This window comes from Hirundo rustica, chromosome 5 (genome assembly GCF_015227805.2).
Source record: "Hirundo rustica isolate bHirRus1 chromosome 5, bHirRus1.pri.v3, whole genome shotgun sequence".
Classification (NCBI taxonomy): domain Eukaryota; kingdom Metazoa; phylum Chordata; class Aves; order Passeriformes; family Hirundinidae; genus Hirundo; species Hirundo rustica.
Genome location: NC_053454.1, coordinates 73,055,702 through 73,083,346, shown reverse-complemented (window position 1 = coordinate 73,083,346; position 27,645 = coordinate 73,055,702). Strand labels below are relative to the sequence as shown.

The 27,645-nt window shown below is 44.3% G+C and overlaps 1 protein-coding gene across 4 annotated transcripts; it reads right to left on the bottom strand.

Moving 5' to 3' along the window:
• Positions 1–2,977: 2,977 nt before the first annotated feature.
• Positions 2,978–26,641, bottom strand: USP38 (ubiquitin specific peptidase 38). Of its 4 annotated transcripts, none has more exons than XR_005700818.2 (11): positions 25,957–26,641; positions 24,564–24,699; positions 20,364–20,493; positions 20,010–20,111; positions 17,125–17,283; positions 16,574–16,767; positions 15,950–16,043; positions 15,012–15,118; positions 12,591–13,938; positions 7,627–9,256; positions 2,978–6,518 (listed from the first exon to the last, which is right to left on the bottom strand). XR_005700818.2 is itself a non-coding variant. In XM_040064431.2 (10 exons), exons 1-10 carry the CDS (start codon positions 26,639–26,641, stop codon positions 9,095–9,097), a joined length of 3,117 nt encoding a protein of 1,038 aa, XP_039920365.1. In that variant the 3' UTR covers positions 2,978–9,094. The 4 variants fall into 4 exon arrangements, 1 of the variants encoding a protein (XP_039920365.1); XR_005700819.2 differs by having other exon boundaries at positions 2,978–5,454; XR_005700820.2 differs by having other exon boundaries at positions 2,978–5,454; positions 8,024–9,256.
• Positions 26,642–27,645: the final 1,004 nt, after the last annotated feature.

Sequence of the window (27,645 nt, the reverse complement as noted above, 5' to 3'; positions counted from 1 at the left end):
GGACGTCCAGAAGTCCTTGGAAACAAAACACAGCTGAAGTTGCAACCCTGATCTCTGAAGCAGGACAATTAGAGAAAAAACCGGGCAAGACTCTACAAGAATACTTGAGTCAGGGCAGTTTTAATCAGAAATGTTCCTTCCTGTTCTTCACATACTCCATCCACATGCACAGATTAATTCACAGCTACCAACTGAGAAATTCAATTTCAGAAAAGCCTCTGCCCTCAAAAGCAGTAATGTACTTGGAAGTCACACAGCAATTTGCTTCATCACTGTTCAAACCCTGTTAATACAGGGCAAGCTCCTACCTGGCAATCAGGCAGAGCGGTGTCACTTAGTTCACTGACTCCCACACGAACAAAACCGAGACAAGGTTTCTGTTACCCCTCACCACCAGTGTCCATGGCTCCATCTGAATGAAGATGCTGTAATTTACCTTTCCCTCCAGCCAACACAGAACCACCACCAGCAGAATGCTTGTGCTGCCCTGGAGTTCAACATTATTCAGAGCCAAACATAAAACACCTCAATTGGCACTGAATTGTTAATGGTTTGAGCACCTGCAACCACAAACCCCTGCATAAAAATGAGCACTGACTGGCCTTTGTGAGAACCTCTTAATACTGCGATTCCCTACAAATACCTGAAGCAAACCTACCCCTTTATTACCTTCTTCCACCAGTACAATCTATACAGACTTCTCAGCAGGAGTTCTCACAAGTGCTGAAGACACAAAACATTTTACTGTAACTGCTGCTTGCCTGAACTTTTAAAGGCAGAACTGAGACTGTACAGAAAGTCACTGCTTATACAGATGCAACAGTTAACTCTAAGTGTTCTAATTGCATTTTTGTTACCCTGTGTCTGATACATTTGGGAATCATGTTCATCGCAGCAGCACCTAGAAGCTAACCACGAAAGACACAGTGTTAGCGCAGCCCCGTACTGACCTGACCGTCGAGGATACATCTGTGCCCTGGAGAGGTCAGCATCAACCCGCAGATGTGAATGAGGAGGGGGAACGTGGATGAGAAGAGGAGAAGAACCACGCCACTGCTGAAGCCAGCGCAGGACGCATGTTGTAAGCTAAGCACGATTTCCACCAAATTTGTTTAGGGGAGAGTAAGATAAAAGGAAGCTCCCAGGTGGATGGGGCAAAATAGGTTAAAACCACTACTAAACACAGAACTGCTGAGAAAACTCACCAAATGACAATTTTCTCTAATCTGCGACACCACAGTTTCTCTTGGCCAGGCAGACTCTTGGCTGCATCCCTTCAGTTTTCCTTGTGGCACTTTAAGTAGGAAGGGGGGTAAAGAGAATCGTCTTGCTGTGACCTAGTGATCTGAAGGATAACATGCATCTGAAAAAAAATATCCGGGGTTAAAGAAGTTTCAAGGACAAGGCTACCTACAACCTAAAATAACACACTTATCACACCGAATTACATTGTCATTACACCCACCCACCCCTCTTTATGTAAGAAATTGCTTATGATCCTTCAAAAATGTGGGGAGAACATGCAAGGCAGAAAATGGTTCCAAAAAATTAAACAGCTATTTCCAAAAGAAATTAAATTAAAAAGACAAACCTCAAAAAATAGAGTTTTGTGCAAAAAAAAAAATTGCTTAAATAAAATGTAGAGGGCTAGGCTGGGCATTATTATAGCTCAAATAACAAAAACACAAGTAAGTCAGAATTACCTTGACCAAGTGATTGCTGCACTTTTTCCCACATTTTTTCCTTATGTATACGTGACAAGTGAAGTTGGTACGGTTTTGCTTAAACAAAGCCAACTCTTTCTGGCCCCAAAAAAGAGTAGGAAATCCACAGCTTTGCATACCCACACACTCTGAAGTTCTTGCTCACGTTTCTTTCAGTTAAACCCTTGCACTTGAAGCACCTCCTGACCTGTGGCTCATTCTGTGCAATCACAGCTGCAGAAACACTGACCCCAATGCACAAACTCCACGCCGGATTTGCTCCCAAAAAAATGAGAAGTTGCAGAAATACTCTGCTTCTGACACCCCCAACGAAAGGAAATGGTCTCCATCTATGATCTGTGAAGGGAGGGTGCACTGCAGGCCTGTGGACTAATTGCATTTTTGTCTTTCCTTCCAGCAGAACACGCGCTGCGGGAGCAGCGCTACTCTCGGAGGCTGCTGTGCAAGATCACACTGACACTGCCTGGGATCCTGCTCCAGGAACTGAGCCTCCTTCTGCAGCAACGTTTGCAGCTGCTTTTAAAAAAGAGACAATCCTTACACGTCCTCTTTCGCATCAAATCCCCAAACACAAAATACAGCAGACTGATGGAAATGATGAAACCATCCAGCCACTTGCTTGTTTATGTGCAGACAATTCCCTTCCCCAAGGAACTCTGCATAGCTGCCGTTTCCATGGTCTCAGCAGCAGGAAAAACCCCTTGCAGACCTGGGATGTTTAAAGCACAGCACACTACCAGCAGCTCCTACTGGAGCCAAAGCGCTTATTAAAAAAAATAAATAAATTAAAAATAGCATTATGTTAAAGCTTGATCTGTCCTTGGCAGTTAGCAGATTCAAGTTACTTAATCCAAGCAAAATTGAAAGAGCTCAGGTCAAGAATAATTCTTCAATTAGCCTGAATAGGACTTGGATGAAGGGGAGGTTCCCACGATTTTCTCCTCACAGGCAGTACCAAACTTAATCCAGAGACCACATAAAGGCAGCTCTTTCTAATGCCAGAGGGAGCTGTGGGCAGCCAACTCGAGGAGACTCAACTTCAAACTACATATTCTAAGGGCAACCCAAACCTTTCCCTTCCCTCTCACACAGTTCAGCACCCAGCAGTAATTCACAGATGATTAACTGGCCAGTTAATTGTTTGAGTTTCCTAGGTACTCCTGCAGTCAAGAAAAACAACCAAGCCCAAAAGCCTTCTTTCAACTTCTAGGCTGCGGAAACCTGAGGAAAAATACAGCAAAGTTGAAAACAGCTTTTGAGAATCATGTCTTTATTTACAGGAGGCCTGAATGTTTCTGTGCCATAACTTCCATGTTCATTGAGAAAGGCTGCATTTTAACCAACTATGATGTCCTTCATGATTTCAACAGGTTGAAGTAATTTCATCTTCTTTGAAGATTGAAGTATCACCAATTGAGAAGACAACTCAAACGAAACACCGTCATACCACTGCATCGTAAATACACAGGAAATCCAGCTGCTTCATCCTCCAGATACACTCGGACCACCAAGAGTTCTCAGATGCCTTATTTTCCACGTTTCTGTGTGAGATCCTTCAAGCTGAGATTTACAGGTCAAGTATACAATCAAAAAAACCCCCAAATCACCACTGTTATATTTTACTAGAACATCTATCTTGCCGCTCCAGTCAAACACATGAAGACTCAGGTACTTTGAGACACCTTTTGAGGCATGTAAGATATATATATATTGCCTTCTTTATGCAGCCCAACACATGTACAGTCATTTTGCCCCATCAATTTTTAGAAACTGACATGAAATACTATTAAAAATTTATGCCAGTTTACAAGATTTAAGAACAGGCATACTGTGAAAATGGTTTCAACTGTAGCTCAGTAAAACAAACACCAGGAAAGATACAGCAAGAAAATGAATTACTTTCCTCTGAGAAGCTGAGCACTAAATATTGCGATTCTTTAGTGAACATCTGAGGAAGGGCAAGTCAGTTGAAAACCTTTAAAGCCAAGTACTAACACATGCCTGTGTTTGGCAGGGGATATGCCCTCCCCTCCAAACTGGAAGGGCTTTGCATTTCTGCAAACCACTTTTGAGCTGACACCTCTCCTTTTGTCATCCAATGCACAATGCAGGAAAACAAAGGGCAAAACAGTTCACAGCCCTTGGACCAAATTTTCTAAGAACTCTGAATAAACAGAGATCCAAAACAGAGTCATGCAGCACAAAGTTAAGGACGAGTCTATATTCACAGAGTAAAAGAAACTGTAATTATAAACTGGTCAGTTTTGATACCTGTTCCCATCAAGTCAAAACTCTTTCCAAGACTAAACCCTAAAGAAGTGGTCTCCAAAGTGAGGTGCATGACAATCCATGTGGGTGCAAGAAGAAAGCGTATTTTGCAGAATTAACAAAAGAAATTTTAAATAATTTAAATAATTTAAAAATAGCCTTTATTTTACTTCGCTCTCATACTTTCTCAATTTCTACTCCTGTGTATGTACATAATATATTAGTATAGTCGTACATATATTATTTACAAGTTAATAAATATACATCTTGTGTGCACATGTAGGAGTTTTTAGTGACATGGGCGTGCAATCCAAGTTTGGAGACCACCGGCCTCGAGGATGCTGTATGATACCCCAGCTGCCGGCACAATCACATATCCTGTTGCTGAATTCATTTTTTAACCTCAACCCTAAATACATTCAGCAGCATATTTTCAATATGCCTACTGAGAGGTTTCTCCCCCAAAATATAAATGGGTAGAATGACACAGTGGAAGCTTTTGAAGGATCAGGCTCCTGTAACAGGAGGCGTTGTTGACAAAGTATCCTTTGGTGGAATAAAGTTACAGCAGTGAAAGTAAAACGTGTGCAACTTTGGAATCGGACAGAGCCACCCTGTCCTTTCTGCACTTGTCTCATTCCAGCTCAGTACCAGCTCTTCTCCTTTCCCACCTGCTGTCCCTCCTTCCCACAGCACCTTCACGTGAGGAACCACCCAGAGCTGTCTATTTGACACGTCTATTAACGCACTTTTACACCTGATTCCTAAAAATATTATCTGCACGGGGAAAAAAAACCAAACAAGAGGGAAGAAGAAATGTGTATCCTGAATCCATGTTCCTATCTAGAATCCTGCAGATTCAGAAGAGAGAGGATTTTCTGCTGTAAATAAGGAGGGCGCATACGGCATTACAAGACGTTGGCGTGCGCCTCACTCCGGGGAGTTTTGGCTGCTGTGCCTTGGATCTGGATGCCTGAATTCAGGCTCAGGCAGGTGGAATCAGGGGCTGCCCCTGTGCACTGAAAGCCCAAAGCACGTGTGCCGAGGCAGCGCCACACTACAGCCCGCAGCCAGGGCTGGCGTGGGACACAACACAGACAGCACTGCGCCAACCTCGGCTCCCCACGGACCCCTGTGATTGAACAGCGTATCACTCAGAGCTCTGAACTCAGATTCAGGCACACCCACGATGACTGGCTGCAGGGAACATGAAAGCCTTCAAGATTGTCTATTCTGACCTCATTTACATCGCAGATCATTTGCTCACTCTTGGAAAATATCCAACAATTTCCATTTGATTACAGCCTACTGAGGATACCGAGTGCTACAACTCATTACCTCTCGTTGTAGGTTGTTACCCCAGGAAACCAGCCTTGTGTTAGAAACGGAGCGCATTTCTTTGGATCACAACTCCTCCGAGCTTCCACTTGCCATGATTTGGTGATTATTATGCTTCACTCCCCTATATCAGAGACAAACACCACCCAAAATTGAGCAGTTAACTTTTGTTGTTACCTCACAGTTTAATATTCCCTTTATTTACCCTCGACTTTTTGAGTCTTAAAAACAAAACTGGCAATGTGGCAAGACAGGAAACGCAACAAAAGAGCAAAACTCTAGGAAGGGACCTCTGGTTTATCAGGTCTAGTTGCCTGCTGTTCAGACACCGCTTTGCATTAATTTCTTTCACAGACAGAGCTGGCTCTTCCTTCAAAGCAAGGCTCCGCCCAGAAGGCTGCTCCAGAATTAGGAACTTTGTTTCTAATCTCAATTTTATTTACAGAAAGTTTATACCCACTTGATTTTCTCTCAATGCTCTCAGCGCCCAGAGCTTCTGCCCTTTTCCTGTCACGTGTACAAAAAAAAGTGTTCTGACTCAATGAACAAATTTACTAATATAGATTTTAAAAAAGAAACAAAAAAACCCAGTTTATCCAAGAAATTAAACTTCCAGAGCACAGAGAAGATAAAATATTTAACTTTCCAGAGAAGGGCACAAAAAAAAAAAAAAAAAAAAAAGCTAGCCAGAAAGTGTGATTTGTTTAGTTATCCAAAGAAGCCTCTTCTCTCCTCATCCTGGATAAATGGGCTCACAGACATTGCAATCCCTTGTTACAGGGGAGACATTCACAGTAATCCACTGTAATGCTCCACAGGAAAGAAACTGTACAAAATTAACAGCACAGAAGAAAGGTAATACAGCTCCAGTGACGATTAAAACAAAGACCAAATCACAGTCCGTCTTGGTAGAAGCAAATACAATTTTAAAAGACATAGCACCCTTGAGGTTGGTACAACTGTGTCTCTGTCATGAAAGGAAACAAAAAAAAAAAAACCCTAAGCTTCTGCAACAGTCTTACAAATTTTGTATCTTTCTATTGATTTAACCTAGAAAAAGTATTAAGAATGGAGCCAAAAAGGTAACTAAGTAAACCATCCAGCATTCATTCACAAGCAACAGAAATCCAAGCACCATATGTTCATTTTTCTCTCATGTCCAGAAGACAGCGGCATGCAACACCATTCCTGTAACAATAAAAGAGGTGCACATTTCAAAACATAAAATAATTCTCCACTTCCACGAGGTTTATTGAAACCTTCCAAGTTGGGTGTCTATGGCTCACCAGCCTAGGACAGCTGTCAGGTCAGCAAGTAGACTTGCAAAAAGGTGTCCTGAATTTTAAAATCGACTTGTAAAACCCCAAGCAAATGCACTGACAGAAAGTCAACAAGGCAAAAGCAAGAAGTCATTTTCAGTTTCAGACATCCATCATTTTGCACCTAAGCAGATCCAACCTGATTGGCATTATTCTCATGTAAATTTTCCATATTTAACATCTCATTTAGAAAGGCAAACAAGGGTGTAGAAAGACTTCCAAGAGCTCATGAAATAAATATAGCTCAACAGGTACACGAAAGACATACTGCCTATTATTTTTAGGTAGGCTGCATAATTAGTATTTTTACTGTGAGAACATAAAAACAAAACTGACCTCTACAAAATTATGATTTCATATAGAGTAAAACCACTTGCCCCTGCTTCTGCTTACTTGTAGTTTAAAATGAAGAGTAAATTGATACAGAGACACAAAATATTCCCATGGTAATGCAAAGAGTAGACAGCTTTTTAGTGTGTCCTCAGTCTGGGAGAGCCAAATTAACCTGTCTCATAAAACGTTTTAAAACCAGAGCACACTGGCAGAGAAGCCTAAAAGGAAATAAAAAACCCTCTTAGACCAAAAGTTGCAGAATTTCAAAGCAAAGTGAACTTTCAAAAAAAAAAAAAAATCTCATCCAAGTGCAATGAAATGAAAACGTTCCTCACGCTGGTCTCAAAACATTCCATGTTTCCATGGCTGAACCCCTGGTTCAGAGACCGACAGCTGAGACAGCAATGAGAAGAGCAGGCCAAAGCCAAGGTATTACAAACTGCCACAAGAAAGCTTGGAAAGTATTTAGAAAAAAAAAAAATCAAAGTGAGCTGCTCTAGCTTTCTTGAGTATAACACCTGAACCTGTAGTAAATAGCATAGTTTTAGTGATAATATAAAAATAGCTTGCAGGCTAAGTTACCTTGCAGACTAAACTCCATATATTTAGAATCATATGAACAAGACTTCATTCTCTCAACTTACCTTACGCTTTCTTAAAGCATTTTCTAAGAAATCTGCTTATTTTTGTGCAGTTGTGCTAAAACCCGCGAGGTCCGCATGCTTCTTAAGGACGCACTTTGTCAGCTAACAGAATATAAAAACACAGCAAAAACAGTGCAGAGTTCCGTAAAAACACTTTGAAGAAATTTCCACTTCACTCTAAGCTGACTCAAGAATCAATCACTGGGTTCAACAGTCTAAGTCCTTCACTTCTGTCATCCCCACTGCACATCAAACCACAGCTGCTCTTTCTCTCTGCCAAGACTGAAAGGAGGGGATGCCCAGCCTCTGCTGGCCACCGAGCAGTCCAACACCGCTCCTCAGGCACAATCACTGTGGGCTTCTGCAGACAAAATAAAAATAATAATCCCGAACTCACTGCAAAGTTCTCGCTGCCAGCAAAACCCCAGGGCAAAACTTGACAAGACTCTCCTCAGCAAAGATCCAACACGGGCAGCTTTTCTGTGACTTCACCAACTCGGCTCCGTTTTTATGACCGGTTTTTCCTCAGCAGTACAGGCCAGGAAAGTTACAGATCCCTAGGTATGTAGCTTTTTTAATCAAAAAATAAAGGGCAACACTTGCTGCATTTCAAACAAACAGCTTTTTACTTCTGGAGACCTAAAAGCTTTCTAGAAATGTCTTGATTTCTAATGCTGACAAAAATAATTGACTACTAAGACATTTTCTCATCTTTTGCAGCCTCAGAGAGTTTAAGTTACAGTACTGCAAGGCACATACAGAATCTCTTCCTTTCCAATACTCAGTAGATATAGTCCCTGAAATAATTTTAAAATCCTCAAAACAATTAGAAATGCTACAAAGTTAACAATTTCTATTTAAAAACATTGCTCCTACACAACATGCACTTTTTTGGGTAACAAGTTAGCAAATATTTATAAATTTTTTTCTTTTCATTTACACTGGAAACGGACTGAATAATTTTGAACCTGGAAAGTACTGTATCACGTCACATTTAAGTTATTGCCTTCATTACAAATTGCATCATCTCTGAAAATCCACGAAGGTATCGTATTTGAAAATAAGCAGCGGGTGAGAGACTACAGATGCAGTTTAGCCCACCTGAAAATGGGTTTCCACATAAAGCAATACCATCAGAGTAAAAAATGAACTTTCTTCATTCAGCGGATGAGGACAAGAGAAACTGACGTAAGTGCATTTTGTTTGGTTTGACGCGATGTCATTCTTTTTTTAAAAAAAAAAAATCTTAATTTTCCAGTTTTTGGGCAAGCATACCTTTCTATGAAAGCAACTGAACTTTTAAGAGGTAGGTTTTTTTTTTTCCATTATGCGCTTATTTATTTCAAATAAAACAGAAGCAAAAAACCACCGACATTTGCTTTAGGACAAGGATGGAGTCTGGAAGCCTGGGACAGACAGTATGTGACAGAGTTGGGCGTTCCTCCGGCCCGCCCTGGAAGCGGCGCGCTCAGAAGACCAATCTGCCGACGGTGCTGAAGCCGCCCCCTCCTCCCCCACCGGCGGGCCCACAGCTCCCCGGGGGATCGTTGTCATCGAAGCCGTGCGGGCGGAAAGAGCACGAGGCTGAGGCGGCCTGCAGCGCCTGCGTCCGAGCGCTGAGCTCCTGCTCCTGAAACGAAAGCGTAACGACAATTAAAGCCAGAACGCCAACCCACGGCCTCGTGCCCGTGAAAGGGCTTTCAGAGCAGCACCACTCATTTCCAGCCGGCAGCTCTGCTGAACTTTCCAGCTGGACATCCACGCCAATCTAAGATGTACGGTTCTGCTGACTGTCAGTAAGCACAGTGACACAAAACTAAACCCATCCGAGTTCACGCTAAAACTGTATTTTAGAGCAACGTGGAACGTCACTACAAGAGACTGCTGATGAGAAACTAACAAAACAGGTTTTGATAAAAGCTTCGTCTAAATTTTCATCCTAGCCATTTCCAGATGCTCTTGTTCTTGGCTGCAGAGTTGAAAGGTAAAACCTTTAAATCACCGTTAATCACTTTAAAGACACTTTTTCATTCCACTCAATCAACTGCGTACAGCAACAACGTACTCAGATAAAAAGCCAAAAGATGGACAAGCTACCTAGTTTCTGTTCACTGCAGCTTTTCAGCTTTCAAGTATTATTGTTATGCTAACTGTCACAACTCAGTAAGGCTGCAACTCTCAAGCACTTCATAAAAATCCGAGTCAACCGCTGGAAAATGTACCTGCACAAGTGGAAGGAAAGTGAAAGCTCTGCCTCCTGCCAGCTGCTTTTTCAGCTGAATGCTCCTGAGGCTTCTTAAGGCATCTAAGCAGGGGGATGGAGTCATTAGACATATCGTGCACTACTTTGTCTCTGGCCAGCTAGCTCAATAAACCCTGAAGCAATTCTGCATCTTCAGTATACCCTTCTCAAACTGGCCAGAGCTTCAAACACTGAGGGAGGGAAGGCAGGCGCTGGCTCTGCAAGGCCAACAGGAAAAGACAGCGGAGCTGGCAACAACCTGAAAGTATTGCAGTGCTAAGGCTCACACTGCCAGCTGCCCTCACATGACACTTCATCACCACACACCTCCCTAAAGCAATGGCAGCAAACTTTGGAACGGGGTTCTGGTAACCACAGGGGTCACCTTCAGTTCTACCTGACCCTATTAAACTACCAAGGAACTAAGTCTTGCCCAAATACTTTCACAGGTGCTAAAAGTAGTTCTAGCGAGTTTAAAATCATTGTGCCCTCTTCAAAAACTCAGCCTAAGTCCAAAACTCCTGGACAGTAACTAAGGGCTGAAATGCATACTCATTTTCAAAATTATGTAAGATACTTGGAGGACACTATCCACACAGATGAACTGGCCACATTCCTGAAGAGAGTACTATGCCATCTCCAGCAGTATGTGGAGCCATAGGTATCTGGCTAACTATGACACACCAAAAATTAACTAAGTTACTAGGAATAACAAGGAATTATTAAAAACTCACTTGTAGTACCAGAAATCAACTGCAGATTTTGATTAGAAGAGCAGACCTTGCATAAATTGCCTGTTCAGTTGAAAAACTACACTACCAAACTGTTTAGCTCACAGCACTGGCACTTTTACAAGCAACAGCCTTATTTCTAAAAATGTTTAACGCTTTCAGATTGTTATATCTATTATATTTACCCCAACAAATACTACATTAGGTTAGTAAGACTTGATAGTCAATATTGTTCTCTGGACCCAGAATAATGCAGAGCACCCCCCTTGCTTTCCACTTGCTCCCAGAAAGGGTTTCTAAATTTGTTTTAAATGGAGTGGGAGCTACTACCCACATTGCAGGTTTAGTTTATACTGAAAACATCTTTGTTTACCGTGTAGTAAACTGATATGCAATTGCAAAACAAAAGCAGTAAGATACAGAGTTCTTTTGAATGCGTCTTTTAAAAATTAAAGGCTTTCTCAGGACAGAAATATGTTTTTAACTTAGCTGGAAAAGATTAGAACTCTGAACCAACAGTGAAACAGGCATCTTAAAATCAAAATAATCTAATTCAATGAATCACGGTATTAGCATTAATTTGAGAAAAACAGTAACTGAGCACTTGTAATGAGCCTCAATTAAAAATGAGAGAACGTCAGGAGCTCAGAAACTCGGCACTTAATAGAATGCTACAAAGAAAGCAAATACTGAAGAATTCAAAAGTGAAAGGCAGGTAAAGACCTAAAAACAAACAAACAAATCCCTAGAAAGCAAACAAAAATAAATGCTTGGAAAACAGTTTTCACTTTGAGACGATTACAACTAAAAAAAGGATTTAAACTACACGAGGGTAGAGTTAGACTAGATGAAAGGAATGAACGTTTTAGGAGGGCAGTGAAGCACTGGGGGTTGCCCAAAGAGGTGGAAAATGCCCCATCCCTGGAAACACTCAGGGCCAGGCAGGATGGGACCTGGAGTAACCTGTGTAGTTGAAGACATCCCTGCTCATGGCAGGGGCTGGACTAGATGGCCTCTAAAGGTCTCTTCCAACAAAAGCTTCTCTGCAACTCTGAGATCAGAGATTGCTGCTACAGAAGCCAAGAGAAAGTCAGGACAAGATGTGGCACACAAGCAAAGACAGACAGGACATAAATAGTCTAACCATACAGCTTGAAAATAACAGAGGTGCAATTTAAGCTCTCGGTTTTCCTGTTTGTTTTTGTAACATACCTGCAGCCGGTTTTCCACAGTGAGATTTAGCCCACTTTTTCTAAGTTAAATTTACCTAGCTCTTCTAATTTGAGTTGACCTATAACCCTTACAGGAACAGCTTAACCCATCAAAGAGCATACAGTAAAACACACTTCAACTCCTGGAAACCCCAAAAATAGCAGCAATGCCCTAAGGAAAACACACCGAAGTGTGGAAAACACTGCTGTTTTTTTTTTAACAGCCAAAAGGCTGCCACAGCTAGGTGAAGTTCCCAGACCACAGGGAGTGTGTTGCTGGCAGTGCTGGTCCCACAGAGGATACAGCACAGGGAAAATGGAATCAGTCACCCGTATCTGGTCATCACTTCAGTTGTTCCAGCATTTGGGTAAGCACAGTTTTGTAAGTAAAACTTCACTAGAAATATAAAAGCACTAGTAAGAACATCACTTCGAAGTTTTTAAGTAAACTTAAGCCACTCTTTTAATTTAGTAAAGGCAATGAAAGTTTCAACTGTTTGAAGCTCTCCTGCCTGGAATTACGAGTGGTTAAATGACTTATACAAACACCTCCACTCAAAGTTTAAACTGAAATGAGTTCATGCCGTTTTCCTGGACATTTCCCATCTAACAGTGACAACCTTCCTACGAAACCAGGGCAGCAGTGCCAAGGTGAAGCCAGAATGGTGATTTCTCAAGTTTGCAATACAGCAGAACACTTAAAAGCTACCTTGTTCTTTCCTTTGGACTGCCTCCCTTGAGGCTTAAGGAGACAGCCCTCATACGAAACTTCCATCTTACCTGCAAGTACAGTTTGTTATCTTTCGTAATTGCATCCATGAGGTCTTTTTGTAGAGGAGGGTCTCCATTTACCCAGAGGCCATTTGCTGGATTGGTGCTGAAGCCACAGGTGCTGTTCTGCTTTTTGTAGAACAGCACGTAAGCGGTGTCCTTTGGAAATCTACTGGTGATTTTCTGGACTGACTGAAATGAGGTAAACGTCACTCTGCTGTCATTGAACAGAAACCATTCTCTTGGCATCTCAGCGTCCAGCTCGTTTTCTACAACAGTACAAGGACTCTCCTCCGTGAACAGCTTATCCTGAGGAGAAACTAAAGAGAGAGCTGCAGACTGGTGGCAGAGCCCTGAAGGCCCCGTCCCAGTTACGTTCCTAGCATACGAATAATAATGCCCGCTTTCCGAGGAGACGCCAGAATGCACCACCACAGAGCTTAACACGTAGGGCACCAGCTGTGGGCAGGTCACTTCATCAGCACCTGAGGGCTTCAGTTTCTTAGCCAGGTTTTCTCCAGTATCCGAAATCTCCACGCCAACAGACCAGGCTCCCGACACAACAGCTAAAGGGGACGCCGCCCTTCTCACCGGCAGCTCCAACACGAGCGGCAGGGAAACGTTGTCCAAGATTTTGCGCCTTACGTGACACTTTGGATCGTAGGAGAATCTCAACAGAGTGAGAATGAGGTATTCGGGTTCCTCGACGATTTGCATAGTTTTTTCAGCGTTCTGGAGAGAGGCACACTTCTCACAATAATACTTATTGTCCCCACTAAGGATCTCAGGTGCCAGGAAATAATTGAGTAAGTCTGTAACGGACAGGGTATTTTTACCTACTAGGCTCTGAGACAGATCCCCGTTATTTTCAACTTTGAGCTCAGAAATCGTCGTATTCTCAGAGCTCTGCTCACAGGAAAAGTCTTCTATGGTTCCTTCATTCGTGATCGTGCCACACGCACGATTCACTTCCAAATTGTTGAGAGGTGCTCCCGCAGCAGGACTGGCTGCTAAAGTATTACTCTGCACCACGCAGTCATCTTTCACCTCAGAATGTTCCGTGCACTTCGGATCGACATTCTCTAAGGAAGCTGGAGGACAGAAAGCCAAAGAGAGATCCGTGAAAGCTTCTTCCTTTTGAGACGTACTTTTGCAGTTCAAACAGCATATGTTAGTCTTCAATTTTCCTCCAAACATCTTCTCTATCAGAGTTCTCTCTTCACCTCCCACACAAGGTGCTTCAGTAAACACTTGTGGTTTATGGACAGCTTCTTGTGCCTGGGACTCGTCAGTCATTATGCTTTCAGAACCCTTGGCTGAAGACAACGCTTTCAAAGTTCTCTCTTCTTCATGCAACCTGAAGACAAAGAAAAATAAATCCAAGTAACTCTGCTATTTTCCAAATATTACCACACTATTTTAGACTCCTTTTCCAGCTAACAAATACGGATGGTTAGGTTGCTAGAAGTGTCTTACACTAAAAAAATATGTTTGTTATTTTTTATGCAAGGAAGCTGAACCATAGAGGTCTGTACTATCCAAAACGGAGCACAAGAGGCATTTATTGTGGATCTCTTTATATATAACAGAACACAAGGGATATATTGCAAGAACTGGCACATATTAACAAAACCCAGCAGTGTTTCTATCATTTACCATTACATTGTGTTAATAAATCAGCTCTTGAGTTGACTGGTCCTGTACGTCAGACTTTGTAAGAGAAAAAGTAACTATTTGTCTACTGCCAGACTACTTCCAAAGGAAATGTTAGAATTCTGCAGTCAGGAAAGGTAAGAAACAACAGCAAGAAAATCCAAACTAAAAGAGAAACCCAAGATGTGGGGGAAAAAAAAAAAAAAAGAGAAGGCTATTTCACTATTGAGATACATTTATCCAGAAGAAGAATGCCTTTTAAAGTAAATATTGCTTAAGTCCCATCTCAGCAAGCCAGAAATAACGATGGTTATTAATAAATTTAGGTATTACTGATTAACTCTGCCACAGTTAATCTGCTTGCTTAATTAGCTGGTTATAAAGACATGCACATCTCTTCGTGACTTATGTGCCTTCTATGAAACACAGCTGTCTCCACCAATACAAAATTCCAGAAGCACAACTAAACTGCTCTCAGCAACCACACCAATTCAACAACAGGACCACAGCTCGAACATAACACCCGTGTTTAGATTTATAGAAGTGGCACATTGTTACCACCATAATCTGTTTTCGATCATGTGGATACAAGATGGCATCCAGGCCTCACCACAGGCTGAAGCCATGCAGAAAAGCAGCCTGCAGCCCGTAGAGAAAGCCAGAGAAAGCCAGGAAGGAGGCTGGAGATTCCTGATCCCCACGCAGCAGCGGAACAATCCCACGACTGCTCCTGAGAGCTCCACACGGCACGCAAAGGCTCCAGATGCATTCCCGTACCTGTCCAGCAGGAAGCGGAGATATTCCGAGCAATCCTGCTGCGATCGAGGGGTGAACCAAGGTGGTCTGGAAGCTTCAAAGAAAATCCTAGGAGCGTATGCCTCCCTCTGTTCAAGTGAGAGAACAGGCAGGGTTACGTAGGAACACGTAAAAAATTGGTTGTGTTATTTTATATTAGCAGCTGAACTTTGGACTACATTAGCCCAGAGCAGCTGAATGAAACACACGGCACGAACAATTTGAACAACTGAATCGTATGAAGGGAGAGCCATTAGCTTTGTAGCCATCTCCTCTAGAACAAAGATAAAAATAGTTGATCCTGCTGGCAAATATGAATGTTTAGTGAGTGCAGGCCAGGTATTATGCATGATAGCAGCTACCATTCTTACTGGGGAGTTAAAAAACCCGTTTGCTTCCCTCAGAACACCAGTACTTCCCAAGTACCCATTTATTTTGAAGCTGATCCAGCCTCATCCCCTCCACAAGTGTATTGCTATCATTCAAAAAGAACAGAAATGTCTTGTGCCTTTCCAGCATTAGCAAAATGTTTTGAACAGCTAATAATGTTCTAATGCTCACATTAGAATTTGAACTAAAATAGAATTTAGTGTAAAAATCACTGAAGAAGGTCACAGCTTACCCAAGAAAAATACGTAAAATCAGCTTGTAAATCAACTCAGGTCTTACTTGGATTTTCTCATTCTTTCTTCTCAAAGAAAAGCTATCACTGCCTATTTATAAAAATGACAGAATGCCAACATCTTCCACTTAGAGAAACGTGCATTTCCTAATTCCATCCACAGTATCTGAGCATTTGAAGGCAGACTCGTTCCCATGTACCTGCTGTGCTCCAGGGGACTCCTGTGGCATCATGTTTGTGTCTCAATTTCAGTATATAGATCTAGGCTTAAAGAAAAGCAGATGGAAAACTGACCTACCTGGGTATGGGCCAAAAATGCAAAAAGATGCTGTAATTTTCTCATTAGGGAATTGCAGCCATTTAGATTCAGAGATAAAACATGTCTTCTGAAACTGAAATGAAAGAGAGAGACATCAGTTTCCTTGCTAGACTTCTAACAACACAGCTATCATTCCAGCTCAGATAATTACTTCAAACTGAAAGAAAGCAAAACACCTAACACTTCCCTTTAATACTGGTGAAGATAAAAAAACCAACTGTATGGTAAGAATTAACCCTGCAAAATATCTGCCTTTAAACATTTAAATGTGCATGAATGGGATACAGACAGACATGTTTTTTAATACACCTCCAGATTATAACAAAAGCATCACCAAAATTTTTTACAATATGGTAGTGAGCAAGGACAGTGAGGAAAAAAAGAACTTGTCTTTTGACACTGGGCAGAAGGATCAGGATTTTCAGTGGCTAAAACTGCAGTTTCCAGAGCTGAACTCGAACAAAGCAATCACTGAGTACAAAAAAACCCACTCAGCTCTAGCAAGCTGAGAGACCCCAGGATATATTATTATTCTGTGAAAATCGAGAATGCAGTAACTGCAAGAATTATCTGCAATGAAAAGAGCTATTAGGAAGCACTTACTCTGTAGCCATAAAAAGTGCCTGAATAACACTGTTCATGTAGCACGTATTTCCTAGATTTATTAGGCCTGTCTTCCCAGTTTCAGATTTCCCAGAAAGTCTCGATAAACAAGATGGCAAAGAACTGGATTGAGAAGTCCAGGCACTCTGACTGAGGATCATCTTAATCTTCTCTTCAGTGGGTTTGGGCATATCCTACGAGAGAAACATTTAGCACACTTAGCAGGTTTTTCATTTGTTTCTGTAACACGCCCTGCCATTCAGCAATAGCGTCTCTTCCCCTGCTCCCCAGTTCTCCTTCAAGGTCTTGCTGCTGTCCCTGACAGCCTAGGAGACACAGCAGCCCCCCAGCCCCTGTTCCCTTCCCTCCCCCAACCTTCTCTTTCAAAGCTTTATATTTATTTTATATTTCAAACACAGGATTGACACGAGATTACGTGGTTGGCTCTTTTCTCCACGTGGAAGCTCGAAAGAATTTGGATCTGTGGAACTACAGCTTCACATCTGGGAAAACAACAACAAAATTCCATGCTCTTAACATTCCTAATGTACCTTAATAGCTTCCAGAATGGGCTCATAGAGCTCTGGAAATCCTGAATAATGATACATCATACAGTGTATCAACTCAGTCAGCTGCATCAGAAAGGCTGTACTGGAAGGCAAGCCATCTCTTTTGAAGGAGTGCACCAAACTGACCACATGTGGGACAATCTGAATGGGAAAACAAACAAACAGACAGGTGTTAACTGCAGTCTCTCACTGTTATCTTCTGCTAAATACTCCATTGAGCCTCCTTGGTCTATACGTGCTGAATGACAGGGCATGTGGCACTGGCAATTTTGTCATTAAATAAGAAGTGGTTGAGCAACAATGACTTGAAAAACATACATTATTCCTTACACACGATAATTTTCGAGCAGCACAATTCATTATTCAATGCTCTCTTTAGCTCACACGGCAAGTTTTAGAAGGAACTTTATGAACTAAGAAGGTGCATGCTAAGGTTTTGAATAGGCAAGTGTCCTAAAGCACTCCTCTTATTAAGGATGTTAACTGCAAGCATTTTGCTTTTGTGCCACCACTAGCAGTTTAGTATCTCGCTCTGACTTCACAGGTGCGGTTTTGAAAACAAACCTCTCCGTTTTCTTTAGCAGAAGCCAATGCTCGGACTCAGGAGCCAATGCACACATTAATCCCGCTGCTCCTAGGAGAAGGGAACCGAGCCACAGCTCCACCTAGTGAGGCAGAGCAGCCCCACAAACCACGTCCCTGTCATTAGCTACCACCTAATCAAAGTTCACCACAGCTACGGTCATCTCGTCCAAACTCATTTCAGAGTCAGGACTACCTTCAACTGGGTCAGACTACAGTCAGAAATGTTTACTTCATCCCCTTCCTCTCCCTCAGCACAGCTCTCGACTTTTAAAAGCACGAGACATTAGCCTTAAGACATCGAGCAGAAAGTTACTTCAAAGCAATTTACAGAGAGTAGGGATTTTTTCACCGTGAACCAAAGTACTTCAGACACCTTTGCCAGCTTCCAAGCGATCAAAATTGATTAACTGTGAAAGAAGTTGACGGAGTAATTTCTCATCATTAATTACTACCAAACAATCAGTAAGCTAAAGGCGTGAAATGCAGAACATTTCAGACAGAACTATAAGAACACAGGAATCTGAGGAAGGAATACCAACCACAAAACACAAAAAGTAAAAAGGGCTAGGTGCAAAATATTGATCTACCATTTTTTTCAAATTCTCTGAGTATTAAAAAAAAAAAATCTTTACACCTCTGATAAATAAGCCCTGCTCTTTAGGTAAGCAAGACACCCACTGTTCCAAAAGAAAAACACAAAGATGAAGTGTGCACTGTACCACAGCTCAATAGTGAAAGCTATTGCAATGAGAGAATTCCATCTTCCACCTCATGAATGTGCGTACACAGCACCGAGAAACCAGCTACTGCTCTCCAAGAAGGAGGTTTGTATCAGGCAGATACGAGACGTGGTAATTCTGCACAGACAAAGCACATGGGAAGAAGAGAAGATTCTCAGGTTCTCACTTCTGTCAAAGAGTCAAATCCTGCAGGCTGGATAATCCTGCAGGTTAATATTTGGAATACAACACAGAATTACCACTTCTGCCTTGAGGTTGCAATAAGCTTTTATACATCAGTAGATTTTGGATGATCGTTAAGTTCTACATCATAAGTACAAGACTGCTTCTGCTATAAAAATATTTATGCTAATGATGCTCAAGTGTAAGGAGGGGGAATGTAATTTCAGATGCATTACCAAGTAAATTCATTTCTATTTAGCAAATGTGCATTTGACCCTTCCACAATCAGACCACTTGCTATTTAAAAAGTAAGCAAGCACTTAAAGTGAAAGAAGACGTTACAGAATATCAAATGGTGGTAGCACAAAAAATGATAGTGAAGAAAATTGTTTAAAATGGAGGAAAAATGGTCATTAAATCTTGCAGGGAGGTATTTATGCAGTACAGCATTGCAGCCTCCAATCGAAATTTTCCTAGTTTCTTCTAGAAAGAGGAATTTGATTTAACAATCTCATATTTTACATTTTTTCTAATGTTTTGTCTCTCTCAGGAGAAAAGCAAGACAGTAAATAGATGAAATATTTCTGTTTTGAGCATATTCAAAGCTTTCAATTGTGACTCAAATTTCTATCCCAAGACAAGCTCAGGGCAGTGGAGAAACTTGAGACATCTCCTGTTAACAAGCCATGTAACAGGCATAAGGCAGTTACTCGGACATTGAACGAGGGTGTGACATCCCTTCAGAGCCTTGGGGACAGCTTAGAAACAATGTGCCAGGCTGTTACTATTAGAACTCGGACGCTTCTCCTAAACTTTAAGCTGAAGACCAAGCGTGAGAACACCTTGCTGCACTAACACAATCACCGGTCACACCCTCCTTGAATAACGAAACGCATTTTGAAGAGGGGTCATTAAAACAGCGACCTTTAACTGGTCCCTGAACACTGGCACAGGCAGCACAGCTTTCTGGCAGCGAAGCGCTCGGTCTCCTGAGCCTGTTCAGGGTGACCAGGCTATGCAGAGCAGATGCTCCCTGTCAGCTGCTCTCCCCAAAGAGCCATCCTCAAGCCCCTACTTTGGCTGAGAAAGCTGGGCAGCAATTCCGCACACACAGCGCGGATTTCCAGAAGCACGCGGTCAGAACGCGGTGCCCAGGTACTCCTGCCAGAAACAGGTGAGCCTAAGAGGAAGGACAATGCTTGCTTCCAGCTGTACATGAAGTGCTTGAATGTGGAAGCTACAAAGCCTCCACAGGAACCTGACTCTAGGACCTTCCAGCAGACAAAAGCCAAGCGCATCAACCCCGCTGCTCTTTACACCACTGCAGAAATCACACAGTGACGTTTCAAAGCACTGAAAAACAGTTATTGAGCAACTCACCAAATGAAAAGCTTCTGGAGAATGCTGGAAACTAAGCAGCATGTGGGAAAGGACAGCAAGGGCACCAGGCCTCACTAGAGGAAACCAAAGTCGATTAAAGACCTAAAAAAACCCACAGTTATTTCAGTGAATCTGCGAAGTAAAATTTCAGTAAACACAAACACCGATCTCCAAACACAGAGCCATTTGAAACAGACAGAATCACCACATGCAAGTGACGGCTACAGACGCACTTACCTGTTTGCAGAGTAAGAACGCTGTATGTTGCAATAAAAAAAGAGGCTACACAAATGGCACGGCTGGTGGCAATTCCTTTCCCTCTCCCTCAGTTTCGAATGCCCTTTTCCAACTTACCAGTTCGATCTTAAGCAGAGTGACATCAATGAGGATGGTAAATTTCTGGACTGCAGCCAATCCTTTCAGCAGTGCAATCACCCATGTTTCCACATGCTGAGCCAGAGGCCAGGAGAGCCAGTCAATCATTCTGCAAGGCAACAGGAGAACAAAAAATATGAAAATACACATAACGCCACTAACTTTAATCTCTACAGAAAATATACTCTACATTACCTTGCTACAGGCTTATAAAATAGGACTCACACTAAGTAATGCAGGAGTGTTAGGCAAGTGGTCAATTAATTTTGATTATATCTCAAGTCATTGAACTCTAAAATGAATAATGATTTATTTAATACATTTGAAGTAAATACACATCCCCAGAAATACGTAAATATAAAAAGGTCAATATTTTGTACATTTTCTTATTAGTCTAGAAATGCACCCTGATTGTATTCAGCTAACATCTGAGAAAAACTTACTGCTGAAAAGGTGTCTGTACTGGTAACCTCCCCTCTAACACCTTTTACCCACACTCAGGAAGCCTCTTCAACTTCCAGCTGCCTTCCTAGAAGCCAACTCCAACCCTCCCAATTAATGATGAAATCCAGTCATTTCAAACACATTGAGTAGACAAGCAGATGAGCTGAAGCAATTCTAAGACATGGATAATACTGTATGGGAGTGCCAGCTAAAACATGAAATCTAGGCTTTGTTCTTCTGAGATTTTATTTGGCAATATTTTGAAATTTTCTTTAATTGTCCACAAGACTGCTTTCTTCCAACAAGATGAGGCAGCACTAATTAGGTGGAAGGAAAAACTTTCTACCATGAGAGTGGACAGATACTGAGACAAGTTAAAATGATAGATCTTAGAATTATGTACAAACTGCACGTATAAAATTCAAAGGTTTCCCTAAAATAAGGGATCTTTACAACTGCCTTTTTAAAAAACAAGCATAAATCTTGCCATATTACTACAAAAAAAATTTTTTGGGAAAAAACACAGCAACATGATAATCACTACCCTGAATTTACACAAAACTCTCATTTCCTCAAGATGTTAAATTGAAACATGTTTATCCTGAGCAACCCTCCCATATATCTTCTAAAACAGAAAATCAAAAACACAGGCCCAAACTGGTTCTGTCTGCAAAGAAATAACCTTAACCTAAAAAAAGACCCCACAATTCATAGTCCAATCACCTTCAAATCTTTCCATCAGAAAGATCTGCACAGCTAATTTAAGCCTAATGACAATAAATTTTGTTTTCTTAACCGCTTGGACAAGTATTCTGTAGAGCCCTACATCACAACCACTATTCCAAAACATCTGACTGTTAGCCCGAGAGTTAAGGATTTTGAGAGCAGAAACAAAAGCCAGAAGAAGAGACAGAGGTGAACTTGCAGACCTACTTGAGACTGCCCCAAAAAGCATCAAATTTCCACCCGGCAGGTAAAGATCAGGGATTTTGGTTGCATTCTCTTGGCTTCTGCTCTGTTGCAATCAACGACTGCATTTTTACTACAAAGGCAGTACTAGTATGGGCCATGATGAACAGGAATATAAACAGAAGATGCTTCTTTGGGTTTGACTAGATTAACAGAAAGCCTCAGGAGGACCCTCTGCCCCACACCACCCTAAAATCAGCGGGTCTTTTACCCATGTACGTGCCTAGTAAGGACAGTATTTTTGATATCTTTGAATAGAAAAAAAACCTTATTTGTGCAACCTCGGACAGTAACTCCTTCCACAAAATATCTTTTTCACCACATCAAAGAATCTACCAGCTCAGGCGTGAATCCCTCAGATTAGGAAAAAACAAACACCAAAATAGCAACAGAAGATCCTCAGACTACCTGGTACCCCCAGCCAATTACAAATCTTTTACAGTATTTTACATTTTTTCTAATAGGATAAGCTCCTCGTCATATCAGGAGTGCTTCTTAGCAAAATTTTCAGTTTCTCTTTTCAAAGATACTTGGGTTGAAGTGCAAAAAAGCATTATACTTGTCAGGATCCTGAGTACAGCCAGTCCATTTCCTCCCAGTTCTGAAGCAGACTCAAAGCAGCCATATATCCTCAAAGAGATTCAGCTGTTTTCTGCTGTTCTCACTGATGCTTCAGATAAGGTTTCAGGAGACAGCTGAGTCAATCAAAACCAGCTCAAGGCAAAAGCCAAATACCCTTTCTAACATGATCTTGTGCCCTCATAAACTCCGTTAAATAGAAATGATTTGCTACTCTGTGTTCAGACAGACTCTGCAGAGCCACAGAAGTGGCACTCGGGAAGAGAGCAACAAAGTCTGTAATTTACAGTCACCAAAGCTCTGCTGGCACCTTGTTGTGCCTGGAGTTCTGCATCTCCTGGGAATGCTGCAAGCCTGATGACACCATTGCCACTTGGTGCTCCAGACATTCCAGCTGCATGAACCTCTTAACAATTGCCCCACAAAGCCAGAAGAGACTAATAACCGCAAAGGGTTGCCAGAGGCAGGAAAAGAGACTGGATGCAGTGTTGGCATGAGAGTAGTCAGAAACAAAACAAGGTTCCATGGAACAAAACTAGAGGCTGTTAAGAGAGAGTGTTACCTCAAAGAATGAACTATGCAAGTAAGAGTGTCCTTCCCTTTCAAACACAAGAGAAAAACTCACTCGCTACATGGCTGGTACAAAAGAAAAAAAAAAAAAGGCAGCTGACAGTAAGAGCCCCAACTGTAACCAAAGCTCAGCATTTCATTGCTTCCCTAAGCAGAGGCACCCAGGGAAGCTGTACTCCAGCTACACTTATATGATCACCCTGTCTTGATGCACCAATGCAACAGAAATGTTAAAACTACCCTGACTTCAAAGTTAACCACCATTACCGGCAAGCTATCAACGTGACCAAATCCTGAAATTTCCCAGCTCTGACTTTTACACCGGGCACACAGCTTGGCTGAAATCTCTTAGATCGAGGAGAAGCTTTTAAAGTTTCTACACAATATGTCTCACACCAAACTGTATTACTATTGCTGCTTCTCTCCATTATGTTTTCAGCTGAAATACAGCTTCTCACCTTCCTGTAAACACAGGAATGTTTTCAGTGTGAGAAAGCCCTCAGTATTCCACCAGGATATTCAAGTGCTACACTGCATGAATGCTTCAGTATTACACCACACTCAAATGGATGTACTTAAAAGTCATAACACTGTAAACACTGAACTTTTAGTTTAAGGCTTCTTAAAAGCTATTGTTTAAACAATACAAATTTCTAATAGTCCCCTGTTTAACCCATTTTGCTACCCTTCAGTGCTCAGTAACAGCTTCTTCAAGGGGGTTTAAACAAAAAAAAACAACACCCCCCACCCCTGCAAACAACAACAATAACAACAAAGCTTCAAAGTCTTCATCTTTCTATCACTGCCATCTCTCTGCATCACTGTTCTTCACATACCTGAAGACACTAACCAAGATTGCAATCTGAATCCCAGCCTGTTTACACTGCTACTCATCTCTACCATGCTTACTCAAGGTTAGATCAGTGACAAACATAACATGCAATTGCTTTTACATCATTCCTATTCCTCTGTCACTCAAAGAACAGCAAAAAACCTATGAGGGTTTGAGTGAAAAGGGTAATGGAAGCTGCTCTCTGGGAATCCTACTAAAAAATCGTGAGGATATGTAAGCAGAAAAAAAAACCCCCTCAAAACTAAGCAGTAAAATTCATTTTGAACTGTCTCCTCTCTTCAGAGCAGGAGATGATGGTTAATACCATCACATGAGAATGCTACGCTGCTTCTTGGAAAAGCAGAAAGATTCATCTTCTGAAAACAAGGCCTTGTTTCTCAGCTTGACTGTAAACCCCATGAAGTTTCCTGCTTAGGCCATCTTCCATAAGGCAGGAGACCTCACTTAAAACGTCATCTAAGAGGAACACAGGTGTTTCATCTTAGTTCCTGTTTAACCCTCTCCATCCACCCCAGCAGGGCTAGAGAACAGCAATGAAGGCAGCAGCCTCAAACTGAAACCACGCCAGTAACATACATATATATATATATATATATATGTCTCCTTAAACCTTAACATGCCAAAAAGCATGACTTGGAATACCATCTTTTTTATGCTTTTGCTCGGTTGTTTTTTTTTTCCAATGGAACCTAAGTAACAAACAACTCAAGAAAGGCAAGATTAAGGAAGAGACTCTTCTCCCCCTTGACAATGAGCTACATTACCTGCACAGAGCTTGAGTCATGCTTGCATCTTTCACGTTAGGATCGGTAGTAAGGCTCCTGATGAGTACTGTAATCATCTGCAGTGGTATGTGCTGCACGAGGCTTGCCAGCGCAACAGAGGGTTCGAACGAAGTATCTGTAACAATGGAGTGTGACATCAGGTGAGCGACTAAAAACAAAACCCCACAGAAAAAAGGAAACTTTATGCTCTACCCTACAACTTCACCACAGTTTAAAAGTGACAATAAATCTATCCTACATTTTGCATTCTATCACCACAAACCAAAATTAGAACGTATCAATGACTTAAGGACAAGGAACAGCACTGAGTTACAAACTCCTTTAGCTCATTTCACAGCCATGCAAGAAAACCACAATCTCCCAACTTCCTCCTCCTCCACCCTAAGTGAATTGAGAAGCAGCTTTTGTATTTTTCTAAAAAGAAGCACCGTAAGTTGCTTATTATACTTCACGTTAAGCCAAGGAACTTAGAGCAGCTGGTATTCCCCACGTCCTAGCTCAACAACTCCCTGCTAACCATACCACTTATGGCAAAATGCAATGTTAAATTTCCAAGGTGCCTCAACAGCAAAGGCACTTTCCATGGGAACTATTATGGTACTTCACAGGTTTCAGAAGTCAGAAAGGACCCATTCACACTCACATTTCTCTTACTCAGGCCCTGGATGCCTCCTAGACTTTTATACATTGCTTTTACATACATTACTTATAGACCCTAATTTGTTAAACAGTTCCAAGGAGCAAGAAGGAAGAGCAGCTCTTCACCGAATCACAGAACTGTGTTGGAAGGGACCTCTGGAGATCATGTAGCCCAACCCCTCTGCCAAGGCAGGGTCACCTGGAGCAGGTGACACAGGAACACACCCACGGAGGGCTGGAATGTCTCCAGAGAGGGAGACTCCACGACCCACCCGGGCAGCCTGTTCCAACACTCTGCCACCCCCAATCTAATCAAGTCCTTCCTCACGTTAAGGTGAAACTTGTGGTTTAGTTTACGGCCTTTGCTCCTTGCCACGTCGCTGGGCACCACCAAAGAGTCTGGCACCAACTTCTTGGCAACAGCCAAGCGCATTTTACTGCCAATAAATTCTTCTTAACGGGGCACTCAAAACTTCATTTCGGTTTATAATTTAAAGCATCCCACCAGGAGTTTTCCCAAACACCATCCTGCTCTGCAGCAAAACAAACCACTACCCCCCCGCTAGCTTTTGGGGAACAGGCAGGAAATAAAAAAGGCTCCGCTCTCTCGTCAGTCGGCAAGCTGCACTTTAGCATCGGGGTGAGAGAGCAGCGGCCCCCGGTGAAGCGCGCGTGTGCCCGCTGCCCGCGCGAAGGCTTTCCCCGTTCCCGGATAACCCCCGCCCCGGCTCACCCGCGGCGGAGATGACGGCGAAGAGCTCCTGCAGGGAGGGCAGCAGCGTGTCGGGCTCGGCCTTCCAGACGCTCCTGAGCAGCGCGCTGACCTGGGTCACCTGCGACACGTAGAGGCGCAGCTCGGCCTCGCGGGTGCCCTGGCTCTGGAAGTGGGCGATGCTGCGCACCAGCTGCTGGCAGAAGGCGAGCGAGAGCTTCCTGCCGCGGGGCAGGCACTGCGGGAAGTCGCCCAGCAGCTGGCACAGGCGGGCGCAGAGCGGCGGCGCCGGCCGCTCGCACACCAGGCGCAGCGCCTCCACCTGCAGCAGCTCGAAGAGCTCCAGCACCGAGGGGCAGCTCATGATGAGGCGCAGCCCCGCCTGGATGTAGTCGAGGATGGCGGGGTCGCGGTTGCTCAGCTCGCCGTAGCCGCGCTGCAGGAGCCCGAGGACGAGCCCGCGGTTGAAGAACGCCTCGAACTCGGCGCGGTGGAAGCGGCCGTAGGCGTCCAGCACCTGCCGGCCCACCTGCCGCTGGAAGGGGTCGGGGCCCTGCAGCACCAGCCGGGTGCCGAGCGCGAACATGGCGCGGCACTGCGCCTGGCTCAGCGGCGTCTCCGCCGACTCCACCACGCGCCGCACGATCACCCGCTTCAGCGGCAGCGGGTGCGACGAACTCACCAGCCCCTCCAGGATCTTGTCCATGGCTCCGGGCGCATCGGCCGAGCGGCGGCGGCGGCGGGCCGGACCGGGCCTCGGCGGGGGCCGCCGCCGCCGCCGCCTCACCGCGGCCCTCCGGCCGCCCTGCCGCGCAATGCCGCCGCTCGCCCGGCGGCCCTCGCGGCTGCCGCCCGCCCCTCGCCCGGGCGGCCCCGGCCCCGCTCCCCGGCCCGGCTGAGGCGACCCCGGCGGACGCGGCCGAGCTCCGGCCCCGACCCGGAAGCGGAGCCGCGCGAGCGGAACGCCGGTCCGGAGGGGGCGGGGCGGCATCGCGCAGGCGCAGGGTTAGCGGCGGCACGCCCCGCCCCCGCGCGGGCCGCGGCCAATAGCGAGCCGGGGCGGTCCGGGGGCGTGGCCCCGGTGTGATGGGCGGGGCGGGGCGGGGCGGACGGATGGACGGGGCGGGACGGACGGACGGACGGGGCGGGACGGACGGACGGGGCGGGACGGACGGACGGACGGGGCGGGACGGACGGACGGACGGGGCGGCGGGATGGACGGACGGGGCGGCGGGACGGACGGATGGACGGGGCGGGACGGACGGACGGACGGGGCGGCGGGACGGACGGATGGACGGGGCGGGACGGACGGATGGACGGGGCGGCGGGGCGGTGGGAAGGGGCGGGACGGACGGACGGGGCGGCGGGGCGGATGGACGGGGCGGGACGGACGGATGGACGGGGCGGCGGGATGGACGGACGGGGCGGCGGGACGGACCGACGGACGGACCGACGGGGCGGGACGGACGGATGGACGGGGCGGGACGGACGGACGGGGCGGCGGGACGGACGGACGGGCGGGACGGACCGACGGACGGCGCGGCGGGGTGGTGGGACGGGGCGGGACGGACGGACGGGGCGGCGGGATGGACGGACGGGGCGGCGGGACGGACCGACGGACGGGGCGGGACGGACGGACGGGGCGGCGGGATGGACGGACGGGGCGGCGGGACGGACCGACGGACGGGGCGGGACGGACCGACGGACGGA

Coding starts and splice junctions, on each gene's coding strand:
- USP38 (XM_040064431.2), bottom strand. CDS start 26,641: ATGGACAAGATCCTGGAGGGGCTGGTGAGTTCGTCGCACCCGCTGCCG. Junction 16,044..16,573: donor GCACTTTTTATGGCTACAGA/GTAAGTGCTTCC, acceptor CTTTCATTTCAG/TTTCAGAAGACATGTTTTAT. Junction 13,939..15,011: donor CTCCGCTTCCTGCTGGACAG/GTACGGGAATGC, acceptor CTTTGTCTTCAG/GTTGCATGAAGAAGAGAGAA.